Genomic DNA, 27,244 nt, shown 5'->3' on the forward strand with positions numbered 1-27,244 from the left:
ATGTTACATTGAAGTCCTAAGTCCGGGTACCTGTGAACGTAACCTTATTTGGAAATAGGGTCTTCGTAGACATAACTCAGTTAAAATGAGGTTGTCCTGCATTAGGGCAGGCCCTAATACAATATGACTACTGTTCTCATAAGAAGAAATTCTGGACGCAGGGAAGACAGCCAAGAGAAGATGGGGGCAGAGGCTGGAGTGATGCTGCCGCAAACCAAGGAGCACGTGGGGCTACCAGAAGCTAGAAGAGGAAACACGGATCCCCCCCTGAGGCCTCTGAGGGAGCAGGACCCTGCCAACACCTTGATTTCAGATTTCTAGCCTCCAAACAATGAGAGAACAAACTTTGGTTGTTTGACGCCACCCAGTTCATGGTACATTGTTACAACAGCCCTAGGACAATAACACAGTCTTTCACTTATACTGAAATATGCTATCCTATCAACCTGTTATTTCCAATTTTAACACAAATGGCAGTATAAGCAACATGTAACTTTCCTCTTCATTCTATTTAAAGGAAACCAACAGCCAGGGGTGGGGCTGTGAGAACTGGAAAGCACAGGCTCCCATCTCACTGAGGCAACTTCTCGTCGGCTCTAACGGACGACAGCCACCTGCAAAGGTAGGACTAAAGCTGCCACATCTGACAGTTTTCAAAAGAACCCAGAAATCTGGATTCGTACATTAAATTAATTAACAGCAAATTCAATTAGGAACTAGTTAGAATAATGCTAGTTAATAATGAATTCGTGTTTAAAAAGAACATTGTGCAAGCCAAACATGGTCCACAATTATGGACAGTCTCTGCTTTGTATGTTTACTTTGCTTCCTGTGTCTCCTTTCCCTTCCTGGAGACATCCATCCACCAGATGTAGGAAGCAAGCGCAGTGCTGGCACTAGAAGTCAGGTGGGAGTCAGCACCTCAGGACTAGGGACCCCTCCTGGGACGTATGGCAGATGCGGAAGAGTCCTACGCACTTCTGGGTCCAAGACTGAACAGGTGCAGTCTCCTGGATCCACAGCTGAATACTATTCTAATACTATTCTTCCATGGTCTCAGCTGGTCTTCCTAAGGCATTTGCCTTTCAGGAGAGACTTAGGGCTTTAATGGGGTAAAGGTTTGGGGTAAACCTAGGACATGACCTTGGTACTTCTCAGGCTCGTGGCCACTTCATTCGTAACCTTGTCCTTGTAACTTAACGAGTTCCCTACATTTCTTATCTCTTCTCTGTAGACGTGGAAGAAGTTTAAGTGGATGACAATAGCTCAGAGCTCTCTTTCAGTATTCACCATCCTGTAACCTATGAACGTTGCCCAGAAACCTGGAAACACTTTTGAAGAGCAGTTTTGTGAAAGTACTTTTACGAAATGTGACTTTATTACTCAGGCTTATAAAAAACTTCAAAAATATAAAGAATTATCCTGAGAATGTTAACATTAACTTTAGTCCGATAAGTCTATGACTAGTGAGCAGCCTTAGAACGTTCTGAGTCCTCACTGGCTACGAACATTTCAGTATCTACCAGAGTTCAGACCTCTTGGATATGGTATAGAAACTAATGACTGCTTCTGGTAAGTGAAATGAGGTACCTGGTATGTAGCCAGGACTCTCTCTGCTGCACTGAGATGTTTAATTCAGTGACGCAGTTTGGCAAACCATGGTGGTGGGGACTTACAAAACTGACAAATATTATTTGGAAAGTTTGTAGAGCAATGTTAAGAAGTGAAATACCACAAAATCTATCCAAATCATCTCATTTAATGCTTTGTGGGTTTTTGCTTGTTTTTTGCTTTCATTAAAAATCTCTCAATCTTTCAAGGGTTTTTATACCTGTAAAATCATACTGAAATTCACTACCTTATTATTCTCACAACCATCCCAAATGGTCAGTAAAGCAGGTTTTATACCCATAGGATAAATGAGGAAACTGAAGCTGAGAGCATTAAATATTTTAAATTAAAATTTCATTATTCTCCAAAGAAGATATACAGATTGCCAACAAACACAAGAAAGAATGCTCGATATCACTAATCATTAGAGAAATGCAAATCAAAACTACAATGAGATATCATCTCACACCAGTCAGAATGGCCATCATCAAAGAATCTAGAAACAATAAATGCTGGAGAGGGTGTGGAGAAAAGGGAACACTCTTGCACTGCTGGTGGGAATGTGAATTGGTACAGCCACTATGGAGAACAGTATGGAGGTTCCTCAAAAAAATAAAAATAGAACTACCATACGACCCAGCAATCCCACTACTGGGCATATACCCTGAGAAAACCATAATTCAAAAAGAGTCATGTACCACAACGTTCATTGCAGCTCTATTTACATTAGCCAGGACATGGAAGCAACCTAAGTGTCCATCGACAGATGAATGGATAAAGAAGATGTGGCACATATATACAATGGAATATTACTCAGCCATAAAAAGAAACGAAATTGAGTTATTTGTAGTGAGGTGGATGGACCTAGAATCTGTCATACAGAGTGAAGTAAGTCAGAAAGAGAAAAACAAATACCATATGCTAACACATATATATGGAATCTAAAAAAAAAAAAAAAGGTTATGAAGAACCCAGGGGCAAGACAGGAATAAAGACGCAGACCTACCAGAGAATGGACTTGAGGATATGGGGAGGGGGAAGGGTAAGCTGGGACAAAGTGAGAGAGTGGCATGGACATATATACACTACCAAACGTAAAATAGATAGCTAGTGGGAAACAGTCGCATAGCACAGGGAGATCAGCTTGGTGCTTCGTGACTACCTAGAGGGGTGGGATAGGGAGGGTGGGAGGGAGACGCAAGAGGGAGGGGATATGGGGATATATGTATATGTATAACTGATCGACTTTGTTACAAAGCAGAAACTAACACACTATTGTAAAGCAATTATACTCCAATAAAGATGTTAAAAAACTTTCATTAAAATGGTCACGGTTATTAGTGAGGGAGGTAAAGCTTACACCCAACCCCCCCCCCCCCCCAGCAATTCCAAGTTCACTGATGTTTCCCAACAAATAAAAGTCACGCAGACCTGTAGGATCAGTCTGCTTAAACAGTTAGATAGCCAGACCTGGGATCAAAACCCAGTTCTATCGCTGACTAGACTTCTGACATCAGATACATTTTTAAAACCTCTCTAAATCCCAAGTTCCTCCGCTGTAAAATGGAGTTAGGATCATAAAAGACATGTAAAGGACATGGCACGGAGTGGGTACTCAACAAATTTTAGTTCTCCCCGCTTCCCTTTCTCCTACAGGCTCCCTCAAATCTGAGCAGACCATCCATTGTCTGGTTAAACATGTGGATGGTTAGTGAAAGCCTAAGTTGTTATAAAAAAGTTAAGTCAAGAGATCTGGAGATATTGACAACACAAGAGTAAATTAATTGCCACAGGCAAAGAAGACCAGAGCAGGAACTGCTGTCACTGTATGTACTGTTACAGAATAGCCAAAAGAGTGGTTCTTTTTTAGAAATCCATGATGTTGAATCCTTTTTTAAAGGCGACGGGTCATATCAGAACATCATACCTTGAATTTATTCTCTGCCATCTAATAAACATGGCCCATTGTTGCCAAACATAAATTATTTAAAATACGTCAAAGAGATGGGAAACATGTCCGACTAAGGCGTGGTTTGAGACTTCTGAGTGTGGATACGCTGGCAGCCTTCACGTCCGGCGTCGGCCAGGAGTGTGAGACCCCAGGGTCAGCCGGCCGTGTCAGTGGCAAAGGAGAAGTGAAATTCTGACTGCTTTAATCTCCTCTCTGCTGCCCCCCGGGGTGAGGATGGGGTGTGGTGTGGTGCACAGACACCAGCAGGGGATGGGCCCGGAGGGGAGGGGAGGGGAGGAGGTGTGGGCAGGAGAGAATCATGAACTCAGAGGAAGGGCAGCTGCTGTTGTCAGGAAGCAGGCGTGGGTCTGCTGCCAGAAAAATGAAGCACTTATCAAATCTGTTGCTAAAAATATTAAAGCGCATAGCATAATTTACACTATTTCTTCAAATTTCAACTAGATGCTAGAGAATTATGTGCAAGTATCATACATGTGACTCTGGCTGTTGGCACAATCCTGCCCAGTGAGAACCGAGGTTGTCTTACTGCACACGTGGGTGGTTAGTACACGCTTTACGAGTACGCTACAGGTCGCATTCCTTATACACACAACTTCACTTATGATTATGAGTTAGACGTGGACATGAGTAGACAATGGTCTCCTTCCATTAAATGCAAACTGGCGGAAATTACTGTTTAAGTTGCCAGGTTGTAAGAGAAAACAGATCAGACTAATGAGGGTGAAGTCGTATAAGCGGTTTATAAAAGAAATCACGCCGAGGTCAAGGCTGACATCGCTGACTCCCATACATCCATGCACGCGTACACATGTGACCTCTGCCTTCCCACCACCACTGCTCAAACTCAAGCTGGTTCTTATTTCTCTGCCATTCACATGCAGTTGACGAATCCTTTATCTTGGCAAACACCCATTGCTCATATGTCACCTGTCTCAGAAGCCCCTGAGGGCTTCCCACTGCTTGAGGGACAGAGGCCTGACTCCTACGTTCAGCCCCTCCTTCTAATTCAGTGGTTCTCAACCACTGGGGGAGCTTTAAAAGATAGACAGGCTTAGGTCTCCTGCCCCAGCAATTCTATTTATTAGTTCTGGGGTTAAGATCCAGGGACTTGTATTTTTAAAAAGATCTATGGATGAACTCTTATTCACTGCCAGGGTGGAACCACTGGTGCCATTTTCCCACCTATTATTTCACTGACATAAACTAAACCTTCTGTTCCAGCCAGTAATGCTGTTTCTTTTGTCTGTTTGTAACTCTAGTCCTCTGTTCATCCAACCTGGAATATCATTTCCTCTCCTAGCTCTTTATTTAGACCTTCACCATTGCTCTAAGACTAAATGAAATCCCACCACTCTCTTTAAAACCATGGTGAATCATGCCATTCTGATCATCCTAAGAACGTTTGTTACCTGCCTGAAGTACTTTATGGCAATTAACAACATATTGTTTGCACTGTGAATGCTTCTTTCATATTCTACTCCCCGATTCAGGATCCTGGAGGGGAAAGGACACTTTTCATATTATCTTTGGTTCCCGTTCCCCAGTCCCCAGCATCTAGGACAGTACTAAACATAAAATAGACACTCACTTCTGTGCTCCAAGCTCATAAGATGCTGAACATGCTAAATTCTCTAAATTTTATGGAGTGCTATTCTTACAGCCTGACAGCAGAAACCGTCAGCCTCCAGGGCTGTTTACATACACGGGTGCTTTTCATGGCAAAGCATCACTACGCCCACGTAGGAATGAGAATCACTTGTCCACAAAACTGATGTCATGTCAAATACAGAGCTGATGCCTAGAAATGTGTTTCTCCTATAGAGAGAAGTATTTTCCATGCTTATATATTTAATTCCCATAAGCCCACAGGACAACTGAAAGTGAGCAGTAGTAAGACACTCCTCATCTGTCAATACCTGACTTAACCCCCATGTGACAGGGCAGCTGAAGCCCTATTTACCATCCGAATCTACTGTGGGAGGATGAGAAGAGCAAGTGTCCCCTTGCCCTCAATTCCGAAGACATGAGAGTATCAGTGACCTATCGGTAAATGTTCCTTATGCAAATACTGAAAACCAAAAAGCTGCTGGTATGAGGGTAAACAATATGGGGGGACGGGCCATGCCAGAGCCCCAGCTCAGACCCTCCTACAGCTCAGGCTGCCCAGAAAGTTACTGTTCTGCTTCTAGGGAATGAGAGATGTGTTTCCATATCCAGAGTTAGAGGTTCTCTACAAAACAATGTGATACACGGAGGCTGCACTGGTACTTCTGGGTTAACTAGCCTTGGGAGGGCTGGCTGAGAAACCTAACCACTATTTATAACATTGTTTTTGTGGAAAAATGCTTTCTGCATTCCAAACAACAGAATTAGACATGAACTTTGGGACTACAGTTTATTTCTGAGGCTGGGAACTGACTGTATCTTGTTAATTACACCACGGTCAGTGTTTGCCTAGGATAAGATGGCAGTGTGGAGGTCTGCCGGGAGGGCACAACGACGGAGAACAGTTGCCATGAATACGGACCATATGTGTCTGTAAGGATGAAAGACGGAAGGGGATGATGGGAGAAAAGTCCAGGCACCTTCTCAATTTGTTATACAAATATTTACCAAGCACTATTAAAGGTTATTGCCGAATGCTGCGTAAGACAAAAATAAGTCAGACAAGAGGTTTGATTTTCTGGCCCTCACAACCTCGGGTGGGAGATAAGACAGACATCAACACACACACTAAAGCTGCAGGGTAAAATGTGCTGAAACAGTGGTAAAAACAAAATCCTGGGCGAAGCCAGCAGAGAGGGGAAGAGCTCGTGCTTCTAGCTGGAGTGATCAGGGAAAGCTTCGTGGAGGGGTCCACACCCGAGCTGAGCCTTGAGGGGCCAGCTTGCGCCAAGATTTCGACCGGCAGAGAAACCAGAAAGGGAGGAGCAAAGGCCGTCACAGAGAACACCAAGAAAACAGTCCAAGTTGAGACGCAGAGGCACAGACAAGAATGAGAAGTCAGAGAACAGGAGAGAGCTCAGTTGGCGAAGGCGGGGGGTATTTTTAGGAGCTTGGGAGAGGGCTGTGAATGCCAGAGGAAGGCATGGATTCTATCCAGTAGTGAGTGGGGAGCCATTAAAGGGTTTTAAAATTATTGGAGTGGTTCTACGTGCAGATCTGTCTGGCAACAAAAACAGGATAGAAGACAGAATGAAGACAGAAGACCATTAGGAGATAATTATAATAGTTGGGATTGGTTAAGATGACTTTTCAAAGCTACATTTTTTGAATAAATAGTTAACCATTTAAGGTTCCAGTTACGATATATCGCCCTTTAATGATCAAGAACATATTTTAAAAAACCGTACAAAGACTTAAGAAACTGAAAAACAAAATATTTGTTACAATGGAAAACCGTTTTAGAGCCATTAAGTTTGGCACACAGCTGGGACTTGTTGCCTAGACTTGATACAAAATAAAGGACGATTTTGAAGTGCTACTCTCAGCTTTAAAATAATAGCTTGATTTTAAAGCACATGAACTTTAGTAAGTAATCATCTTTCCACTATTCTCAGAGACCAGCGGTCCAACATACAAGGGGCCTCTAAGATACTCTGAGCAATTCGAGCGCTGAGAAAGCCTCAAAGGTGGTGAACTTAATGCTTTACATTTTAAATCAATATTAAGCTGATGCTGAGAGATGTGAGCAGACTTACATGAGGTGACTTGACTTAGCAAATGTCTTCTAAACTTCTCATTTTCAGCGTTGGTTGAGACATGACATTCATCTTTATCTGAAAACAAATGTAATGGAAGTAATAAAATTGAAAGAACTGATAGGTAGCTCACAGAAGCCAATAAGATGATTAAACATCATAAAAGAGTTATGTTTAGTTCTATAAAACTGACATTACTTATGTATAATTTAAGAACCTAAGATAAAAATCTCAAGTTATGCTCAAAGACTTCTAAAATAGGAAGTATAACATATTCCCTTCCTATATATTTTATGTCAATCTCCTAAAACTTCTGGAAAATATATTATTAGATATTTAAGCCTGATTTACACTGAATCGTTTAAAATTTAGCTAACAATCAAGCCCCACTCAGCACTAGAGAGCAGGGAGAGATGAAGTTGAGTAAGAGATAGTTCCTGTCCTTAGGAAACCCACAAACCACCGGAGACAGACAGATCAACTCGAAAAACCCCACATCAAGGCAAATACAATAAACGCTGCAAGTGGTCCAAAGTGCTTCGGGTTTGGGGGAGAGTTCCTTACTGCAGGGAAGACGTACAGAGGCTCTGTGTTATGGACTAAACTGTGTCTTCTAACCCCCCAAAATCATGTGTTGAAGCCCTCATCCCCCAGTACATCAGGATGTGTCTGTATTTGGAGATAAGGCCCTTTAAGATATGGTTAAATTAAAATAAGGCCTTTAGGGTGGGCCCTAATCCAATCTGACTGGTGCCCCTATAGGAAGAGGAAGTTAGGACACAAAGAGACACACCAGGGGAAAGACCATGTGAGGACAAGGAAAGAAGGCGGACATCTGCAAGCTAAGGAGAGAACCCTCAGAGGAAATCAAGCCTGCGACACCTTGATCTCAGATGACTAGCTTCCAAGACTGAGCAAACAAACTGCTGTTGTTGAAGTCACCCAGTCTGTAGAATTTTGCTACATAGTCCCAGCAAAGTAACATGCTCTGTACAGGCGACATTTAAATACAGTTTGAAAAGAGACAGGACTTTTAACAATCGGATAGAGGTAAGGTTTAGAAACAAATAACGTTCCAAGGAGAAACAAAAATTATTCTGTTGTAGGCACAGAGGCCACAATACAGAGTACGAGCTCAGAAAAGTCAGTATACTTCTATAATAAAAGCATAGTCTGGGGGTGAGGAAGAGAAAAGGGGGGGCAGGGAGTGAGGGGGAAAAGCAGGACGGACGGAGGGAGCAGGAAACCCACAGCCCAACAGACAGAGGAGGACTGGAAAAGGGGCTGAACACTACACTCAGTATATGACGCTGTATTTTAGACATAAAAAGAGCCGCCAAGGGTTTTCAGTAGGGAACTCATTCGAATTTGTATTCTAGAAAGATGGCTCTGGTTTTAGAGTTACTATGAGAAGATTCGAAAGGCAGTGAGACCTATTTTGTTACTGTAATAGCCAAGGTAAGGGGAAACCAGGGCAACTGCAACGGATTTAAATCGTCAAAAATACACCGAAGACGTGCTTGAAAGTGAGAACGCGAATAACCACGCCATCAGTTATGCAAGACCGAGGGCTGGAACGGTTACCAGCATTCAGCCGGACAGTCACAGACGCAGTGTCCTCGGCAGCCACAGACCTTCCCTTTCAATCACCTCCTTGCGTGTGGGCATTGATCATGACTTTAAGAAATCAACCAACCCAAAGACCCAGCTCACTTCTGACCTCTTACCCTAGAACTTGATAATCAACCTATAAAACCTATAATCAACCTATAATCAACCTATAAAAATCCTAAATTCATTTCCTAAAGCAGGCAGTCCTTCAGAATCATCTGTGTGGTCTCCCTTGTTACAGCAAGTCAATAAGACAGTTTGCTTATCTTCTAAAAGGTTTACTTATTTGAGAGGGGAGCTTTCCACAAAGTCTGCGGTCCATCAGTGAAGTTGAGGAAGAAGAGGCAAAGGAGGCAGCACCCGGTCCTGTCTTTTCAGGGCGGAAGGAGGGCTAAGAATAACTTAACAGGCGCTGGTGAGCTTAGAAAGAAATTTCAGGATGGCAATAAAAGAGAACAGAAACTTCCAGTAATTGGGGGAATTAAAGAAAATGGAGAAATGGAATTAACTACTCTAAGAGGCCTGGCATAGTTTGAAAGGAAAGCTGAATCTTTAACAAGACTTGTTGTTTTCATTTTTAACGCCAGTAAAAGGAAGAGAGGTTAATAATGGAGCAAAGTCTGGTGAGAAGGTGGGAAAAGACGTCTGGTTAGAGTTCGCCATGTTAAGAGGAGAAACTGTTTTTTCTTTATGGTTAGAAATGGAAGAAAGGATGGGTGACGGATATAGATAAAAATTATTGTGTAGAAGGGCGTACAGTTGAGGGAGTTAAGACCAATAGCACGGCCATCTGCTGTGATAGAGAGGGGGGAGGGAAAGAGAGGTGGAAAGACAGTATATAACTGAAGGAATCTCTGAATTTGAGGCTTTGAAGGGAAAACACTAGCCAGAGAAGAGGAGGAAGGAAAACAGAGGGACTTTCAGCATTTGAGATCTTGAGATGATTCTGGTTGACAGCACTGATCAAGTTAAAGAATATAACTTGTTATAGTACAGTTGAAAAATAGCACTGCCTACGAAAGCCAGGTTTACATTTCTGCAGAGGAGAGGCAAGAATTCTGGGGGTAAGATCAAAATTATAAAAACTTATTCAAAATAGAGCAGGGGGTCCAGATGACATGAGGACCCAGAAGTAGGTTGGCAGTGGAACTGGGGGTTCCATCTGAACAGGGTAGATCTGACTTCTTAGAGAAAGAGGATAATAAGAGTAGGGCTCCAACCAGGTTGATAGGTGAAAAAACACCATTCTCTCTCTCCCTCTCTCCCTCTCTCCCTCTCTCCCTCCCCCCTCTCCCCCTCTCCCTCTCCCTCTCCCTCTCTCTCTCCCTCTCTCTCTCCCTCTCTCTCTCTCTCTCTCTGCCTTATCTGTTTGATGAGAGAGAGTGAAAGACTGACCACACATGTCACCAGTCTCTCACCCTCTCTTAGAACTTGCTTGCCCAAACCTGCATACGTTCCCCTCTCATCCACATGGCAAACTCAAAAGGGCAAGTTAGGTCAGTCCAATTCGAAGGGGTACGATGACTAGAGTCAGACCTAAGGATGCTTTTACCCAGTTCCCCCACAAATAAGGTTGACATTTTTATGCCAACCTGAGTTATGTCTCCTTCTCAAAGGTTCGGAAGCTGGCAGAAGGAAAATGTGATATACTTAATTGGACGTCTCAAACTCCAAAAAAAGGGATGAAAAGTAAATAAACGGAGATCAATCTGAAGGAAACTGTATGGAAGGGGAGTTGAGTCTAAATCTTGTCAGCAGCCACAGTGAACTTTTACATCAGAGACCTAAAACTGAGACCTAGTTCAGGTGAAGAATATTACTAGAGATGGGAAGATTTTGAAGCATGGATTCAATGCCTTTTTTGTTTGTGGCTGCGTTGGGTCTTCGCTGCTGCGCGCAGGCTTTCTCTAGTTGCGGCGAGCGGGGGCTACTCTTCGTTACAGTGCGCAGGCTTCTCATTGCAGTGGCTTCTCGTTGTGGAGCACGGGCTGTAGGCGTGCAGGTTTCAGTAGTTGTGGCACGTGGGCTCAGCAGTTGTGGCTCGCGGGCTCTAGAGCGCAGGCTTCGTATCTGTGGCACACAGGCTTAGTTGCTCCACAGCATGTGGGATCTTCCCGGACCAGGGATTGAACCTGTGTCCCCTGCATAGGCAGGTGGATTCTTAACCACTGTGCCACCAGGGAAGTCCCAGATTCAATGCCTTTAAAAGGTATAATACTATTCACAATTTTTACTCTTTTGAGTGTTAGTTTGGTAAGGAATTTGTCCATTTCATACAAGTTGTCAAATGTACTGACATAAAGTTGTTCATAGTATTTTCTTATCCTTTAATATTTCTGGAATCTCTAATAATGTTTCCTTTTTATACCATATTGTTAATTTGAGCTCTTTATTTTAAGTAGGAGTTTATCAATTTTATTAATATTTTCAAAGAAACACCTTTGACTTTGCTAATTTTCTTTGTCTTTTTTTCTGTTAGTTATTTCCAGTTTATCTGAATTTAGTTTGCATTTCTTTTTCTAGCTTTTTGAGATGCAAGATTAGATGGCTGGCTTTTAATGTTACCTTCTTTTTTTTTTTTTTTTTTTTGCGGTACGCGGGCCTCTCACTGTCGTGGCCTCTCCCGTTGCGGAGCACAGGCTCCGGACGCGCAGGCTCAGCGGCCATGGCTCACGGGCGCAGCCGCTCTGCGGCATGTGGGATCTTCCCGGACCAGGGCACGAACCCGTGTCCCCTGCATCGGCAGGTGGACTCTCAACCACTGCGCCACCAGGGAAGCCCTCAATATATTTTCTGATTGTGGTTGTGAGTACTTCTTTGACCTACGGATTATTTAAAAGTGTGCTGCTTATTTTCCATGCAAATTGAGAAATTTTTAATCTTTCTGTTATATATTTCTAGTTTAATTCCACCATGGAACATATACTTTATGATATCAATCCTTTGAAATCTGTTGAGATTGGCTTTTTGGCTTAGCACACGTTCTATTCTGGTAAAGGTTCCATGCATGCTTGAAAAAAATGTGCATTCTGCAGTTGTTGGAAATAATGTTCTATAAATAGCAAATAATGTTCTATAAATAGGTCAAATTAATCACACTGTTTAAATATTCTATCACCTTACTGATTGTTAAAAATCTGCTTGCTGGACATATATTAAGTTAACCTTAAATAACAAAATAATACCTGCATTCCAATATACATTAGGTGCAGACAAATACTGTTTGATTCCGCTTATATGAGGCACCTAGAATAGCCAAATTATTCATAGAGTCAGAAAGTACATTGGTAGATGCCAGGAGCCTGGGGGTGGGGGGAAGGAAATAGGGAGTTAGTGTTTAAAGGGGACAGAGTTTCAGTTTAGGAAGGTGGAAAATTCGGGAGATGGATGATGGTGAGAGCTGCACAGCAAAGGGAGTGCACTTAGTGCCACTGAACTGGACAGTTAAATATGGTTTAAATAGTATGCTTTACATTATGTGACTTCTACCACAATAAAAAAAATTTTTTTTAAATCTGCTTGTTATATTAGTGGTTGAAAGAAGGTTGTTAAATTCTCCGACTATGATTTATCTACTTCTCCTTTTGTCCTGTCAATTTTAGCTTTATATATTTTGAAGTTATGTTGTTAGGAACATATAAATTTAGAACTGTTCTGTCTTCCTACTGAACTGATCCTTTATCATTATAAAATGCCCCCCTTTATCTCTCATAATTCTTCTTGGCATAAAGTCTGCTTTGTCTGATATTAATATCCAAGAGTTTTTGGTCAGTATTTGTATAGTGTACCTTTTCTTTGTTTTCCATACCCTTTTATGTGATATATAACTTATGCAAACTATATATTTTTTCTTTTTAAAAAATCTAGTCCAAAAATTTGTTTTTTAATTGGAGGAATAAGCCTATTTACATGTAATTTAATTATATTTAAGGATACCTTTCTGTTATAAATTTTCTATTCATTCCATCTGCTCTTTTTTCTTCACTTATTCCTCTTTTTTTGATTAATCAATTTTTTATTATACCATTTTACTTTTGGTGAAGTTTTTGTTTAAACATTTTTGTAATATTTTTGGCAATTATCTTACAGATTATAAATAATTTCTTGATTTACAGTTGACTTTTACCACTTCCTGAGCAAGACAAAAATACCAGTTTAACTCCATTTCTATGTATGTTTAAAGCCCCACAAAACATTACTATTGTTGCTTTCAATGGTCTGAAATCTTTTATACTTACTCATATATTTATGCTTCCCTATGCTCTTCATTTTCCCCTGAGCTTTTATGGTTCACTTGGGATTACTTGTTTTCAGAGTGAATAACTTTCTTTAGTATTATTGTACTGTGGGTCTACCTGTGAGAAAGTGTCACACCTTTTGCCTAAAAACATCTTTATTTTGCCTTCAATTAAAAAAAATTTTTTTTTGCTGGGTATAGAGTTTCAGGTTGGCCATATTTTTCCTTTCTGCACTTAAAATTTAAGGATGTCATTCCTTTATGATCTGATTTTAATAATGTCTGTAGGACAGTCAGCCACCAATCTTACTGTTGCTCCATTGAAGGGAGTGTGGTTTAGTTCCTTCAGTTGTTTTAAGATTTTTCTCTTTATAGCTGTTTTCCACAAGTCTCACTAAGTTGTACTTAGGTGTGTTTTTCTTCATATTAATCTTGCTTGGGGTTCACTAAGTTTCCGGTGCTTCTTGAACTTGTGGATTGCGATCTTTCATCAGTTTGGAAAACCTTTGGTCATTATCTTTTCAAATATTTCTTTTGCTCATTCTCTCCTCCTGGGACTCCAACCACATGTATGTTAGATGAAGTGACTCAATCCCCTATGTCTCTTAAGCTGTTTTTTTCTTTCCATTCCTTTTTCTTTCTGAGCTTGTACTTTTTTCCACTGAACTTTCCTTTAGTTCACTAGTTCTAGTTATTTTTGTTGTGCCAAGTTTGCTCTTAAACTCAAATCTTAATTTCAGATACCGTATTTCTCAGCTCTAGAATATCCACTTGATTATTTTTTGATAGATCCCAACTTTCTGTTGATACTGTTCATCTTTTCATCCACTTTGCTAGCCTCTTCCTTTATTTCCTTTAACACATTTACAACAGCTATAAAATCTTCGTTTGGTAACTCCTAAGTCTGTATCATCGGTGGATCTGCTTCTCTTGTACCTTCTTCTTTGAACTTTTTTTTTTTTACTTTTCACATGTCACATAACTTTTTAGTTTATTATCAATACTGTCAATGTAACAGCCATAAAACTGTGGTTGATGTTATCTTCTCACAGTGAGGGCCCATCCTTTCCTCTATTAGACAGGTAGGGTGAGAAGCTGCTCACTTCAATCTAATCAGCTTACTTCTGGTGTAAAACGTCTCAAAGGTGAAATCAGTGGTGTGTTTATTGCAGCTGCGCCCTACTCCATCACATGGAGACGGTCTCCTAAGCACTGCAGGACTGCAGAAGGCTTCACTGCATATTTCCAGCTCAACTTCCCAACCTCCCATCCCGCCCCAAGGCTCAGCAAACAACCTATGGGGAAAACGAGCTGTGTGTCTGAGGCCTCCCTAGGTTCCAGTTCACCATGCCAGACTATGTGACCATCAAAATTCCCATGGTTCCTCTTCCCCCTCATAGAGTTTCACTTCCATAGCAAGCTTGATCCTTAGCCAGTGTCCATTCTCAGCAAACACGCTCAGGAAGGATGACTGCTAGCAATCTCATCTCCTGCATGCTCCTCCATTTCTGCTATTTCAGCTTGTTCAGCACTCTTCGTTTTCATAGCTCTCTGAGGTCTTCAAAAATGACGGTGCTTAAGAGTGACACAAATATTTTGAAACTTCTCCCACTGAGAAGTGGGTATATATGTCTCTCCCCAGCCTTGAATTTGGGTAACCTCTTTGACTTATTTGCCCAATAAAATATGGTGGATATGACAAGACACCAGTTTCTGGGCCTAGAGCCTAAGACGCTGACAATTTTAACCTCTTATCTCTAGGAATATATATATGGAAGGCACTGAACTGACACTAAAGAGGGCCAACTAACCTGATCTGGTAAAAAACAATAATAAAACAGCTTTTGCTTTCATCAATTTTCTCTATTATTTGTCTGTTTTATAATATTTTATTTTATTGATTTCTACTTCTTGTTTTCTACCTTCCACATACTTCGGGTTCATTTTGCTTTGATTTTTCCAGCTCCTTAAGGTGAAAGCTTAGATAATTGGTTTTAGACTTTTCTTCTTTTCTAATGGATGTATTTTAAAGCTATACATTTTCCTCTGAGCACTGCTTTAGCTGCATAAATACTGATATAATGTGTTTTCATTTTTCATTCAGTTAAAAAATATTTTCTAATTTTTCTTGTGATTTCTTGGAACCATGGTTTATTTTAAACTGTATTGTTTAATTTCTAAATATTTGGGGGAGGAATTCTACATATTCTATTGTTATTTATTTTTAGTCCAATTTAGAAATAGTAAAAGAACATATCCTGTATAGTTTTAATCTTTTAAAATCTATTGAGACTTGTTATATGATCTACCTTGATGAAAATTCCATGTGTACTTGAAAAGAATGTGTGTTCCTCTATTATTGAGTGCAATATTCTATAAATGTCAATTAAGTCCACTGGTTAACAGTGTTGCTCCAGATTCTAGTTTTTATTAATAGCCTGCCTACTTATAAATCAAATGCTGAGAGAGAAGTGTTTGAGACTAACTACAACTGTAGTTTTGCCTATTTATCCTTTCTGTTCTGTCAATTTTTGCTTCAAGTATTTTGAAGCTCTGTTATTGGGCTCATAGACATTTAGGATTGTCATGTCTTTTTGATAAACTGATTCTCTTGTCATTATGAAATATCTCTCAATATCACTAGTAATATTCCCTGCTCAGAAGCCTATTTTGTTGTATATTAATACAGCCAGTCCAGTTTTCTTAATGATTAGTGTTTGCATGGCATATCTTTTTCAATCCTTTTACTTATAACCTGTGTGTTCATATATGAAGAGGACTTCTTGTGGACAGTATGTGGTTAGTAGGTCTTGCTTTTTTATCTAGCCTGATGATCTCCACCTTCAGAGCATTTAGACCATTTATACTCAATATAACTATTGATATGACTGAATTCAAAGTAACCATCTTGCTATTTTCCCATTTTTTCTTGCCTTATCTGGAACTGAATATTTTTTAGTATTTCATTTTATCTCCACTGTTGGCTTATTAGACATACCTGTTTCTTTTGTAGTTTTAGTGGTTGCTCTGGTGCTTAAACTATAGCGCTTTAACTTACCACAATCTAACTTCTAATAATAGTACACCACTTCACATATAAGTAAGAATTTTACAACAGAAGATACCTATTTCCTCCTTCTGGTCTTTTGTGCTACTGTCACCACAGTCTAATTACAGTGAGACTGTCATGCTGAAAAAGCTAGGTGTAGGCACTCTGGTTGACAGCCCCAGCCAAGAATAGCTTTTGAATGATCCATGTCAAAGTATCAGAAATGTGAGTAAAACTGTCTTGGACTCTTCAAACCAGCCCATCCTTTAACTGAATGCCACCAACTAACCTCAGCTGATGCTACATGGAGAAGAATAACCACCATCTAAGCCTGCCCTTTTCACTGACCTACAATTTGTGAAGTACAACAAAATGGTTGTTGTTCTAAGATTACAAGTTTTTAGGTAATTTGTTACAGAATTAGATAACCATAACAGATACTGGTACATGGAAGTGGGACTCTGTAATAAAAATCTTAAAATAGTGACATTGGCTTTGGGACCAGGTGGTGAGCAGAAACAGGAAGGGCCTCAAGAATACTGTTAATGAAAGCTTAAAGGACATTAGTGAAAATGTTAACAGATGGAGAAATGACAAGCCCTCTTACACAGTGGTGGAAAAATTGCAACACTATTCCTTGCATAAAATAGAAAAGAGAAAATGTGCCCAATAAAGTGGCAGACTTGGCTAAGGAGATTGCCAGGCAGAAGGTTGAAAGTGATGTCTCTTTTAGCCAAGTACGATATGGAATGCAAAGAGAAAGATGAGTTACAAAAGAACTCTTTCATTTTCAAGCAGAATTTAGAGCTAACAAAAGAATCGTTTCATTTTCAAGCAGAATTTAGAGGAGCCAGGACTTGCTCTTTTCAAACATAAAAGATTTTCTCATCCCCATTCTCCCCAGACAGAAAAGTAAGAAATGGCTTCAAAGTAAAAATCAAGTCTAGGGCTCTGCCAGTAAAGTATGGTTTCAGGATAAAAATTTCTAGAGTGTGACTATAAAATACTGTATTGAGACTGAAAAATGATTTAAAGTTGTATCTAGTTCAGTTCTAAGAATCTTAAGAGTGTGCCTCTTACTTAGACTCTCTTTACTAGATAAAAGGCCTCTAGGAATCTTGAGGGTGTGCCTTTTGGACTCTTTCAAACAGAAAAGCTTCTAAGAATCTTTTTTTTTTTTTTTGCGGTACGCGGGCCTCTCACTGCTGTGGCCTCTCCCGTCGTGGAGCACAAGCTCCAGACGCGCAGGCTCAGCGGCCATGGCTCACGGGCCCAGCCGCTCCGCGGCACGTGGGATCTTCCCGGACCGGGGCACCAACCCATGTCCCCTGCATCGGCAGGCGGACTCCCAACCACTGTGCCACCAGGGAAGCCAGCTTCTAAGAATCTTATGGGTATCATCTTCTAGTGCTTTGACACACAATCTGAAGTAGAAAAAAGCATATCTCAAAACAAATGTGGGTGTGACTTCTGTCTAACGGAGTGGATTATAATGTGATACACAGGAATCTCACAAAGTTTTCAAAAGAATTATGTCAGATTGGACTGAAAGGAGCAGAGAGAGAACAAACTGAAAAGATGCTTCTGGATTCTCAAATTTCTACAAGCAGGAAGCAAGGCTGAAAAGACTACCCAGTTATAAACATGAACCATTTCGTATAGAAAAAGCTAGGTGACTCAGAATTGCTTGAGTGAAGCCAGGAGCCATGGACAATCATTTCCAGGGAGTAGAAATGACCTAATAAAGAAATGACAACATCAGAATTTCAAAATTGCTATGAACCAGTGAAAGCTATGTACCTCTTGTTTCCTGGATTTTGAGTGGAAATGTTTACTTCAGTTATTCTATGCCTGCTTCTCCATTATGTGTTGAATAAATAACTTGTCTCTTGAGAGGAACTACACCAGAGGAGCTTCCTGGTGTAGTTACATCTGGACCTGACTTAAATGACAAGGTGCTGGATCTGAAGCTTGAGGGTAAAGCCACAGTGGGACGAGACTTCTGGAATTCTTGGAAGGGGTTGAGTATATTCTGAATATAGGAGGAATGCAAAATGATTTGTGGCCAGATTTAATCTAACTGTGGTAGATTAAAGATGATCACAAATTCCCTGATACCTCTTCCATTGAGAGGCCACGCCTATGTCCCATCTCACTGAAACTGGGAGGGCTCCGGCACTGCTTTGACCAACACAATATGGCAGAACTGATGTGGGGCCAGTTTCCAGTTTTAGGCCTTCCCCTAAAGCACCTTTCCCTTCCTATCTCTTGGAAAATTCTCTCTAGGAGTCCCAAGCCACAATAGTAGAAGTCTGACTACCCTGAGGCTATGCTAGAAAGATCATGTGAACACAGTCTACTACATTTTTCCAGGTACCATATATGTGAGTAAGATATCCTGGATCCTCCAGAGCATCCAATCCATCTACAAATGAATACCATCCAGTGATATCAGTCAGTGCAACATGGAATAGAAAAATCAACCAGCTGAGACCGCCTGAACTCCCAACCCACCGAATCATGAGCTATACAGCACAACTGCTGCTTTAAACCACTCAGTGTTGGCACAATTTATTATGTAATAACAGATCACTGAAATAGTGATTTCTGTAATTTACTTAGGTTGTTTCAGGGGCCACACTGTCCTGCCTCTAACCTCTACAACTGAACTGCAAGCAGAAGCCTAAGCCTAGGTCTTATGCAGAAGTAATCTGCAAAGTTCATCATAAGGTAAAATGATTTCTTAGAAATAAAAAGGCCAGCATTGGGGCTTCCCTGGTGGCGCAGTGGCTGAGAGTCCGCCTGCCGATGCAGGGGACACGGGCTCGTGCCCCGGTCCGGGAGGATCCCACGTGCCGCGGAGCGGCTGGGCCCGTGAGCCATGGCCGCTGAGCCAGCGCGTCCGGAGCCTGTGCTCCGCAATGGGAGAGGCCACGACAGTGAGAGGCCGGCGTACCGCAAAAAAAAAAAAAAAAAAAAAAAAAAAGGCTAGCATTCTCAGAGATACTATAAAACAATTCGCCAAACATAATAAACTTCAACTAAGTTACTGCAATTAAAACCAACAATTTTCTTCTTACTAAGTAAGCTACTTTTCACATATAATCAAGCCAAAAGATGCACTCACAGGTTGTCCTGTAGTTCATTTAACAAATGCTTATTTAGACAGTTTCTCATGATTAAAACAAGACTAGAATTACAAATAGAAAATTAAGACCATTTGTAGTAGTCTCAAGCAGTGATTTTAAAAAAGAACATAAAGAAATACTGGTGTACTAAGGTAAATTATTAAGCACAGACCAGGTAACAGCTGTTACTAAGGTGATAACATACACGAGTGTGTATATATATATACATACACACACACACGTGTGTATGTGTGTGTGCGTGTGTACACTCGTATCTTTTTATAAATAGAGGAGTGCCCGGTGCCAGTATGTTTACTGCAGCATCGTCACAGCTAAAAACTGGAAACAATTTAAATATATATTTAAATATAGGAAAATCGCTAAGAAGGGAATAGAAAAATGAAAGGAGACCTTCCTTTTTTATTCTACATATTCTATACTTGACATATGAATTAAATAGTTAAAAATGTTTTACAACAAGCACGCCTCACTTGTGAAAATTCACAATGAAAAGCACACCATTCCAAGCGAATGTCTGTGGCCATATTCTACTGTCTTTAGAGACAGAATGAGGCCCTGTTCTAAGCAGTCTAAGCCCTGGAGAACAGCCAAAATTATTTCTCAGGGAGAGCCATAACCCATCAGCATGTACGTCTTCAGGCCACATCTACGCATAGGCGGTAGGCAGCCTATTTAAATACTTTCCCTCCTCAGGTTCCCCAGCTTCCCTAGGAGGATGCCAATCTCCCCACCTCGCTGGCTATTAAAGCAAATGGCCCCGTATCTAACCCGTAACTGAGAATGACTGCATTCTAGGTACTTGCCAGGGTGTGAAATGCTAAACTTCCCGTTACTCGGTTTTCGCCGAAAGCTCCTGCAGGACTACCATCTGTCTATTCCGTCCGTCCATTCTTTACTCTCTAACCGCGTGTCCGGATGAAGAGGGACCACCCGAGAGCAGCAGCATTCTTGGCTTCATCCTCTCAGGCTCACCTCCCCATTCACGCAGCAGAACCGGCGTGTCCCGTGAACTGCCCTTGATGTGCAGCCACTACACTGCACTGAAGGGAGGTTTAAGAGACAGGTGTGGAGAAGAGCACTGTCAGTTACTGACTCCAAGGATGCTGCTGAGGACAGAGCTGAGTACGCTGCACTACGACTGAAAGGACATGCTTCTCTTTGAAGTACAATTATCAGGTTTCTCCTAAGATGCTGATAAAATCTGACATTGTAAACGCTGGAAAACATAGCTCACCTTAGGAGAGGTCTCTTTAAAGAACTCGGAGCAAAATCTGTGAATCACCTCAAGCAAATAAAGGAGCTTTTATGAGATGCATTGTGTGTCCTACCCTTAGCCTATTTGTCCCATTTTTGTCACCCCTCTTCTTTTTTTTTAACAGTATTGAGATACAATTTACAAACCATGAAATTCATCTGCTGTAAGTGTACAGCTCATTGACGTTTTAGTCAATTTACAGAAGTGTGCAGTAATCACTAGAACCCAATTTTAGAACAGTTCCAACCCCCTCGCAAACTCCCTTGAGTCCACATACAGTCCGTTCCCAGGCCCACTCCCAAAGCTCCTCTGATTTGCTCTATGTAGACATTTCCTACAAATGGAGTGACACAATTTTTAGTCTTTTGAACTGGGCTTCTTTCACTTAGTATAGTATTTTTGAGGTTCATCCATGTGTCAGCACATATCGGTATTTTCCCTTTTTCAACTGCCAAGTGGTAGTCCAGTGTTTGGACATACCACATTTTGTTTATCCATGTAAAGACTGAGGGACATTTGGATTGCTTCTCATTTGTGTCTGTTATGAATAAAGGTACTATGAACAATGGCATACAAGTCTGTGTGGATATATGTTTTCATTTCTCTTGGGTAGATTCTGAGAAGTGGAACTGCTGGGTTATTATGGTATAATGGTTAATTCCCTGTGTCAACGTGGCTGGGCACAGTGCCCAGATGTTTGGTTAAACTTTATTCTGGGAGAGTGTTTTTGGATGAGATTTACATTTAAATTGATGGCCTCTGAGTAAAGCAGACTGGGCTCCGTAAGGTGGGTGGGCCTCATCCAATTAGTTGAAGACCTGAAAAGGACAAAAGGCCAACTTCTCTGCACAAGAGGGAACTCCCCAGAAGATGGCCTTCAGACTTCATCAGCAACGTCGACTCTCCCTGGTTTTCCAGCAGATTGGCTTTGGACTCAAACTGCATCCCTTTCCTGAGTTCCCGGCCTGCAAGCCTCCCCTATCAGCTTTTGGACTCACCAAGCCTCCACAATCCTGTGAGCCAATTCCTTAAAATAACTTTCGTCCCACATACAAACACATCCTATGCGTTCTGTTTCTCTGGAGAACCTGACCACTGCATATGGTAGCTTGGTTTAATTTTTAAAGAAATGGCCAAACTGTTTACCAAGGTGGGTGCACCACTTTACATTCCCACCAGCAGTGTATGAGAGTTCCTGCTTCTCCATATCCTAGACATTAGACAGCGTCTGTCTTTTTGACTTACGGGCATCCTACTGGGTACAATATCTCACTGTGTTTTATTTATTAATTAATTTATTTATTTACTTTTGCGGTACGCGGGCCTCTCACTGCTGTGGCCTCTCCCGTTGCGGAGCACAGGCTCCGGACGCGCAGGCTCAGCGGCCATGGCTCACGGGCCCAGCCGCTCCGTGGCACGTGGGATCTTCGCGGACCGGGGCACGAACCCGCGTCCCCTGCATCGGCAGGCGGACTCTCAACCACTGCGCCACCAGGGAAGCCCCTCACTGTGTTTTAAATGTGCATTTTCCTACTAACTAATGATGCTGAGCACGTTTCCACGTGCTTATTAGTCATTTATGTATTGTTTGATGAAATACCTATTCAGTTCTTTTTCTCATTTTAAAATTGAGTTGTTTGTCTTATTATTGAACTGTTAAAGTTCTTTATATGTTCTAGACACAGTCCTTTATCAGAAATGATTTGAAAATATTTTCTCTGTGGCTTGTCTTTTCAGTTCCTTAACAGTGTCTTCCGAAGCACAAAAGCTTGTAATTTAATAAAGTTAAATTTATCAATTTCTTCTGTTGTGTCACATGCTTTTGGTGTTATTTCTAACAACTCTTTGCCTAATCCAGGGCCATGAAATTTCTTCTGTGCCTTCTTTTACACATTTTACAGTTTCAGCTCTTACATTTAGGTCCATAATTAACTTTGAGTTAATTTTTGTGTATGGTTGATTTTTATGAGGAAGTTTATTTTTTTTGCATAAGGATACCCAATTTCCACAGAACCATTTCTTTAAAAGAGAACCTTTTCCCTACTGAATAGTCTTAGCACCTTTGTCAAAAGTCAATGGACCAAAAATGTAAGGTTTATTTCTGGACTCTTGATTCCACTCTACTGACTCGTATGCCCATCCCTATGGCAAGGTCACAGTGTCTGGGTTACTGTCGCTTTATAGTGAGTTGTAACATTGGGAAGTAACAAAGTCCTCCAACTTTGTTATTTTATTCATTTATTCTAAATTTTATTTTACATTATATGCACTACTACCATCTTAAATTCTGAAAAAAGACAGATGTATTTACTTACATTTCACAAAAATAAAATAAATGGTATTTTAAAGGTATTTTTAAAAGAACATATTCCTCTTAAGATTTGAAAGTGACAATCACTAATATATTCCCCTAGGAATAAATATTAAATTAAGCCTCTTCATTCCCTACACCCACAACAAGAAACATTTACTGAATGCTTACGACATGGTTCAAAGTTAGGTGCTGAAGATACAGAGATAAGTAAGACACAGTTCCCCATTTCGCACGTAAATAGAGAATGATGGTGCGGTATATTAATAGCAACAACAGAAATATGTACGAGATACAGTGGAGGCAAGGGATATTAACTTTAATCAGATTTGCCATCATATAATAAGTTTGTTTCTGAAAACATGGTTTACATTTTTTGACTTTTTTCAAAGTGAGTTTAGAAACACCACAGAGGCTAGTGTATACAAAAGCTTGGAGTAAGCAATCCTTGCATAAAATAGAGGTTCTCTCAACTAGTGAGAGCTTCTAATTTGTCCTTTGTTTTAAGGTTACAAAAGGAATTTACACTAATGGAAAAATTCAAACAAAACAGAAGTATTTATAGTAGAAAGTGAAAGTTTCGTTTTACCTCCAATCCACGCTACTCTTCCCACCACAGGTAACTTCTGTTACGCTTGGTCAACTGATCGTTCAAAGCTATGGAGGATGCAGAGAGTAGGAACTCTTGAAATAAATCATCAGAGAAATCTCATACCTTGCTTTAGACAGAAAGAAGCCTCAGCCTCTTTCCCACTAACCACAACATCAGAATAGCTAGCAAGTCTTAAAAATTATTCTTTTTCCTTCTATATCCCATCCTATGCCCTAGAAAAGGTGAAGATGAAGAAGAAAATGGACCTAAGCAGTAGACCTGAATAATATATACGTGTGTGTGTGTAAAGTTTATAGTTACAACTCCTGAAACTTGTTCTACAAGAGATTTTAACAGGTGTTCTTAAAAAAGAAAGGAAGAAAAGAAGGAAGCCGGAGGAAGGAAGGAAGGAAAGAAGGAAGGAAGGCAGGCAGGCAGTGGGCATTTCCGTCAAATATATTTGGGAAATACTAGGTTAAATAAAATATCAATATTCACTGAAATGCTCTCACCTTACATAAAATTAGCCAACCATCACACTCTTTAATCGTGGATCACTTAGTGTTCTCTTGAAAGCCAAGATCGTCACAAAAATATGGGAAACAAGCACTGGCTATAGTTTCCCCTTCATTATCACACTTCAGTTCATATAGCTGAACAAATGGGCACATTCAGAAATATGCAGAGGGCCACATAAATTTGCTACTGGCCAAAAGACTAAAAGAAAGTCAGCAGACCGTCTTAAGATTCCGTCCCTACTGTGTTAGAAAAACTGGTTTCACTTCTTTGCTGTATAATTCTTCCCTTGGCTGTTTTATACAATAAGAGAATGAAACTAGAGACAGAAGTCTGGCTCTAAAATTAAATGCACTAAAGTGTTTGTTTTTAATAATAATAATAAGGAAGTACAGTCCAAGGATCCCAATAAAAATTCTATCCATTTTTAAATTTGCTTTACAAAACCAAAGCAAATTGGATTAAAGGAGTTTGGGATATTAATGTAACAATTGCTTTACTGTAGAAGAACTTTTAAGGGGTTAATAAAAAACTGCTGTGAAGTTATATTTATCTATAGTGACTACCACCACCAATATCTGTGCAAAAAAGAATTGTCAACTTGGATCTATCTCCTTATATGTTAGACTTCAAATCGAGATGTAACTCAACAGTGAGAGCTGTTAAACTTGCCACTGAGATTGGATGGGGCCTCTGTTACCAACGTGGAGTCATGAATGATAATTTTTCAATGTATCTTATTCCTGCCTTCCTGCTGAAATTTTAAATGGGTGAGAAATTTGGGAGGACACTCCCGACTGAAGTGGATCCTTATGGCAACTTAAAGAGCTGCTGTATGTCCTTGGTGGAAGCTGTTTTGAAATTCCACTTCAGTAAAAAATAAGGAATAAATAAGTCACCAATGGAGAAAGGTCTCCATCATATACTTAAGTTTCTTGTTGCTGTTTCTTCACCACTGTTGGGAACACAAAGTGTGATAATGATCACCCATATATATAAATGTCAAAGAGACTCACTCCTTCCTATCTGAACCCCAACCATTAGTTTAATGCCCGACTCGAGCTTCCTTGATGAAATCTCTCACTGCTCTCTAACTCAAGTGAAATGACTTCTCCACTAAGCCACCTGATCCTCGTTCAGGCCTCTCACCTAGCCCATAATCATTTTTATGGACCTTAAGTTGCTGTTTAACTGACCAGTGTACAGATCCTGTTTGTTGAGAAGTCTGGACTCCCGGTGGTAGGACCAAAGTCGCACACATCTTTGGAGAACACACAGTACCAGGCACGATGCTGTTTATGTCGGCATTCTCTAAGTATCTGTAAGTATCTGTCCACTAATTAACATTACCATTGAGTGCTTTATGATGGCCCTAGGAATAATGATATGGGAGAAAATATAAGCATTTTCCCATCATGAGAATAATAAATGGGCTTACTGGTCTTAGGAAATGTTAACAGACTATCTATAATTTAAGTAATTTATGACTAAATGTCCTTTTTCTCTATGACCAAGTAGTAAGAGGAGACAGGGTTACATTGTTAGACACGTGCTTAATCACGCACAGACGGAACACTTCAGCATCTACAAACGTAATCTACTTCGTTCATTCAAACAACCCTCTATCAAAAGCCACCTGCATGACAGGCTGTCTCAGGCAGCCTAAAAGGGAATGAGAAATATCAACAGGCATGCTGACCCCTAAGGCAGATTCAAACAGAATCAATCTAAAAATTCCTCCACCCACCTTCATGGAAAACCATATTACACATGGGAAGGTGCATAAAAAATATTTTATCTCACTGCTTTAAGCCATGTAAATAGCTTTGGCCAGCAAACTTAAATTATTCTAGAAACTCCTTCAAAGAGACATTGTTTCGATTCTATCCATCCCCAAACCCCAAGTTGATGGGTGGGTACATGGCAATGCGCTCTAAACAACACGAGCAAACTTACCCAGGGCTGCGTCTAAAGGGCAGCTCATTACCTGGATGAGGCCAGTGCTGGAATAGGTACGCCGGGTCCCCACCAATTCATCAGCAGCCGCTGACACATACGGAGGCTTCACAGGAGCGTAACATTTTCTCCCAAAACTCAAGGGGAAAAGGCAAAAATTGGAAACCTTTTGCCAACCACAAAAATGTATATTTAAAAAGTTGTGGGGCTTCCCTGGTGGCGCAGTGGTTGAGAGTCCGCCTGCCGGTGCAGGGGACACGGGTTCGTGCCCCGGTCTGGGAAGATCCCACATGCCGCGGAGCGGCTGGGCCCGTGAGCCATGGCCGCTGAGCCTGCGCGTCCGCAGCCTGTGCTCCGCAACGGGAGAGGCCACAACAGTGAGAGGCCCGCGTACCGCAAAAAAAAAAAAAAAAAAAAAAAAAAAAAAAAAAGTTGTGGAATAAAAATGAGCTGCTATATACTTTAAAAACCAGAGAAAAAGTAGAAAATAAGTATCTCCGTACGCTCAGCTGCAACCTCCTGAACTGAATTGAAGCAGAAATGTTGCCGTTTCAGCTAAGCAGCTTTACATCTGAGGCAACTTAAAACACACTAGCAACCACATAAGCTAAAAGTAAGGCAGTGGCATCAAAGTGTACCCTTTTCTAATCAGAACCCAGTTTTCAAGTGTGCTTTTAGAAGGAAGAACGTAAGTCTTCACTAGATCAACGGGCTTTCATTTACCTCGAAATTCACTAAACCAGCAACCGGCAGATTGTTAAATCTACACAATTAATTTCACAACAAATTTGATTGTTGGCTGCTAAATGTGAATTTTAAAACTAATATGTTAGTGCTCTATTCTGGTTTCAAATCAAAGGGATTTCTTCTGGGATTGAAAAGTAATGAGCATGTAGCCTATCTCACGGACGAAGGAGTGATTTCTAATCTTTAAAAACAGGAGGTCCGCCTACATGATCACCTGGGACAAACTTGGCTAGTGCAACCCAGCGAGAAGGTTATAGGAGCCTGGGAATGTTTAACATCAAGAAAGGAATTACAGCTCAGTAAGATCAGAGGGAATGACACAGGAAATGTGAACAGTAACCCTTTCATATCTCCGTACCCACTGCTACCGCCTGTGATAAATGGGGTCCTGCTGCCACCCAGCAATGCGAATACGCAAGCCAACAGCAGAAGGGGACTGGGAAAAAGCGATTTTATACACACACACACAGCATAAACTCATAATGACATGATAAAATCATGCTGCTGCAGGAAAAAGCCTTTAGCCTTTCTGATTGC

At 40.8% G+C, this 27,244-nt stretch overlaps 1 protein-coding gene across 12 annotated transcripts in view; it reads right to left on the reverse strand.

Annotated features, from left to right (window-relative positions):
• Positions 1–27,244, reverse strand: part of ZNF438 (zinc finger protein 438) — a 171,418-nt gene that overhangs the window by 74,845 nt on the left and 69,329 nt on the right. For 8 of the 12 annotated variants that reach the window (XR_004347968.1, XR_004347966.1, XR_004347967.1 and 5 more), the window contains one exon: positions 7,285–7,362. The exons of 3 other annotated variants lie outside the window; for them this stretch is intronic. Coding sequence is in view for 4 of the 9 variants with exons in the window: in XM_032618977.1 (XP_032474868.1) it covers positions 7,285–7,286 (2 nt within the window). In the remaining 5 variants the exon portion in view is untranslated. Of the gene's footprint in view, positions 1–7,284; positions 7,363–23,485; positions 23,554–25,200; positions 25,377–27,244 lie in introns of all 12 variants that reach the window. One more of the 12 variants, XM_032618967.1, reaches the window with a different exon arrangement.

Source organism: Phocoena sinus, chromosome 2 (assembly GCF_008692025.1).
Source record: "Phocoena sinus isolate mPhoSin1 chromosome 2, mPhoSin1.pri, whole genome shotgun sequence".
NCBI lineage: Eukaryota > Metazoa > Chordata > Mammalia > Artiodactyla > Phocoenidae > Phocoena > Phocoena sinus.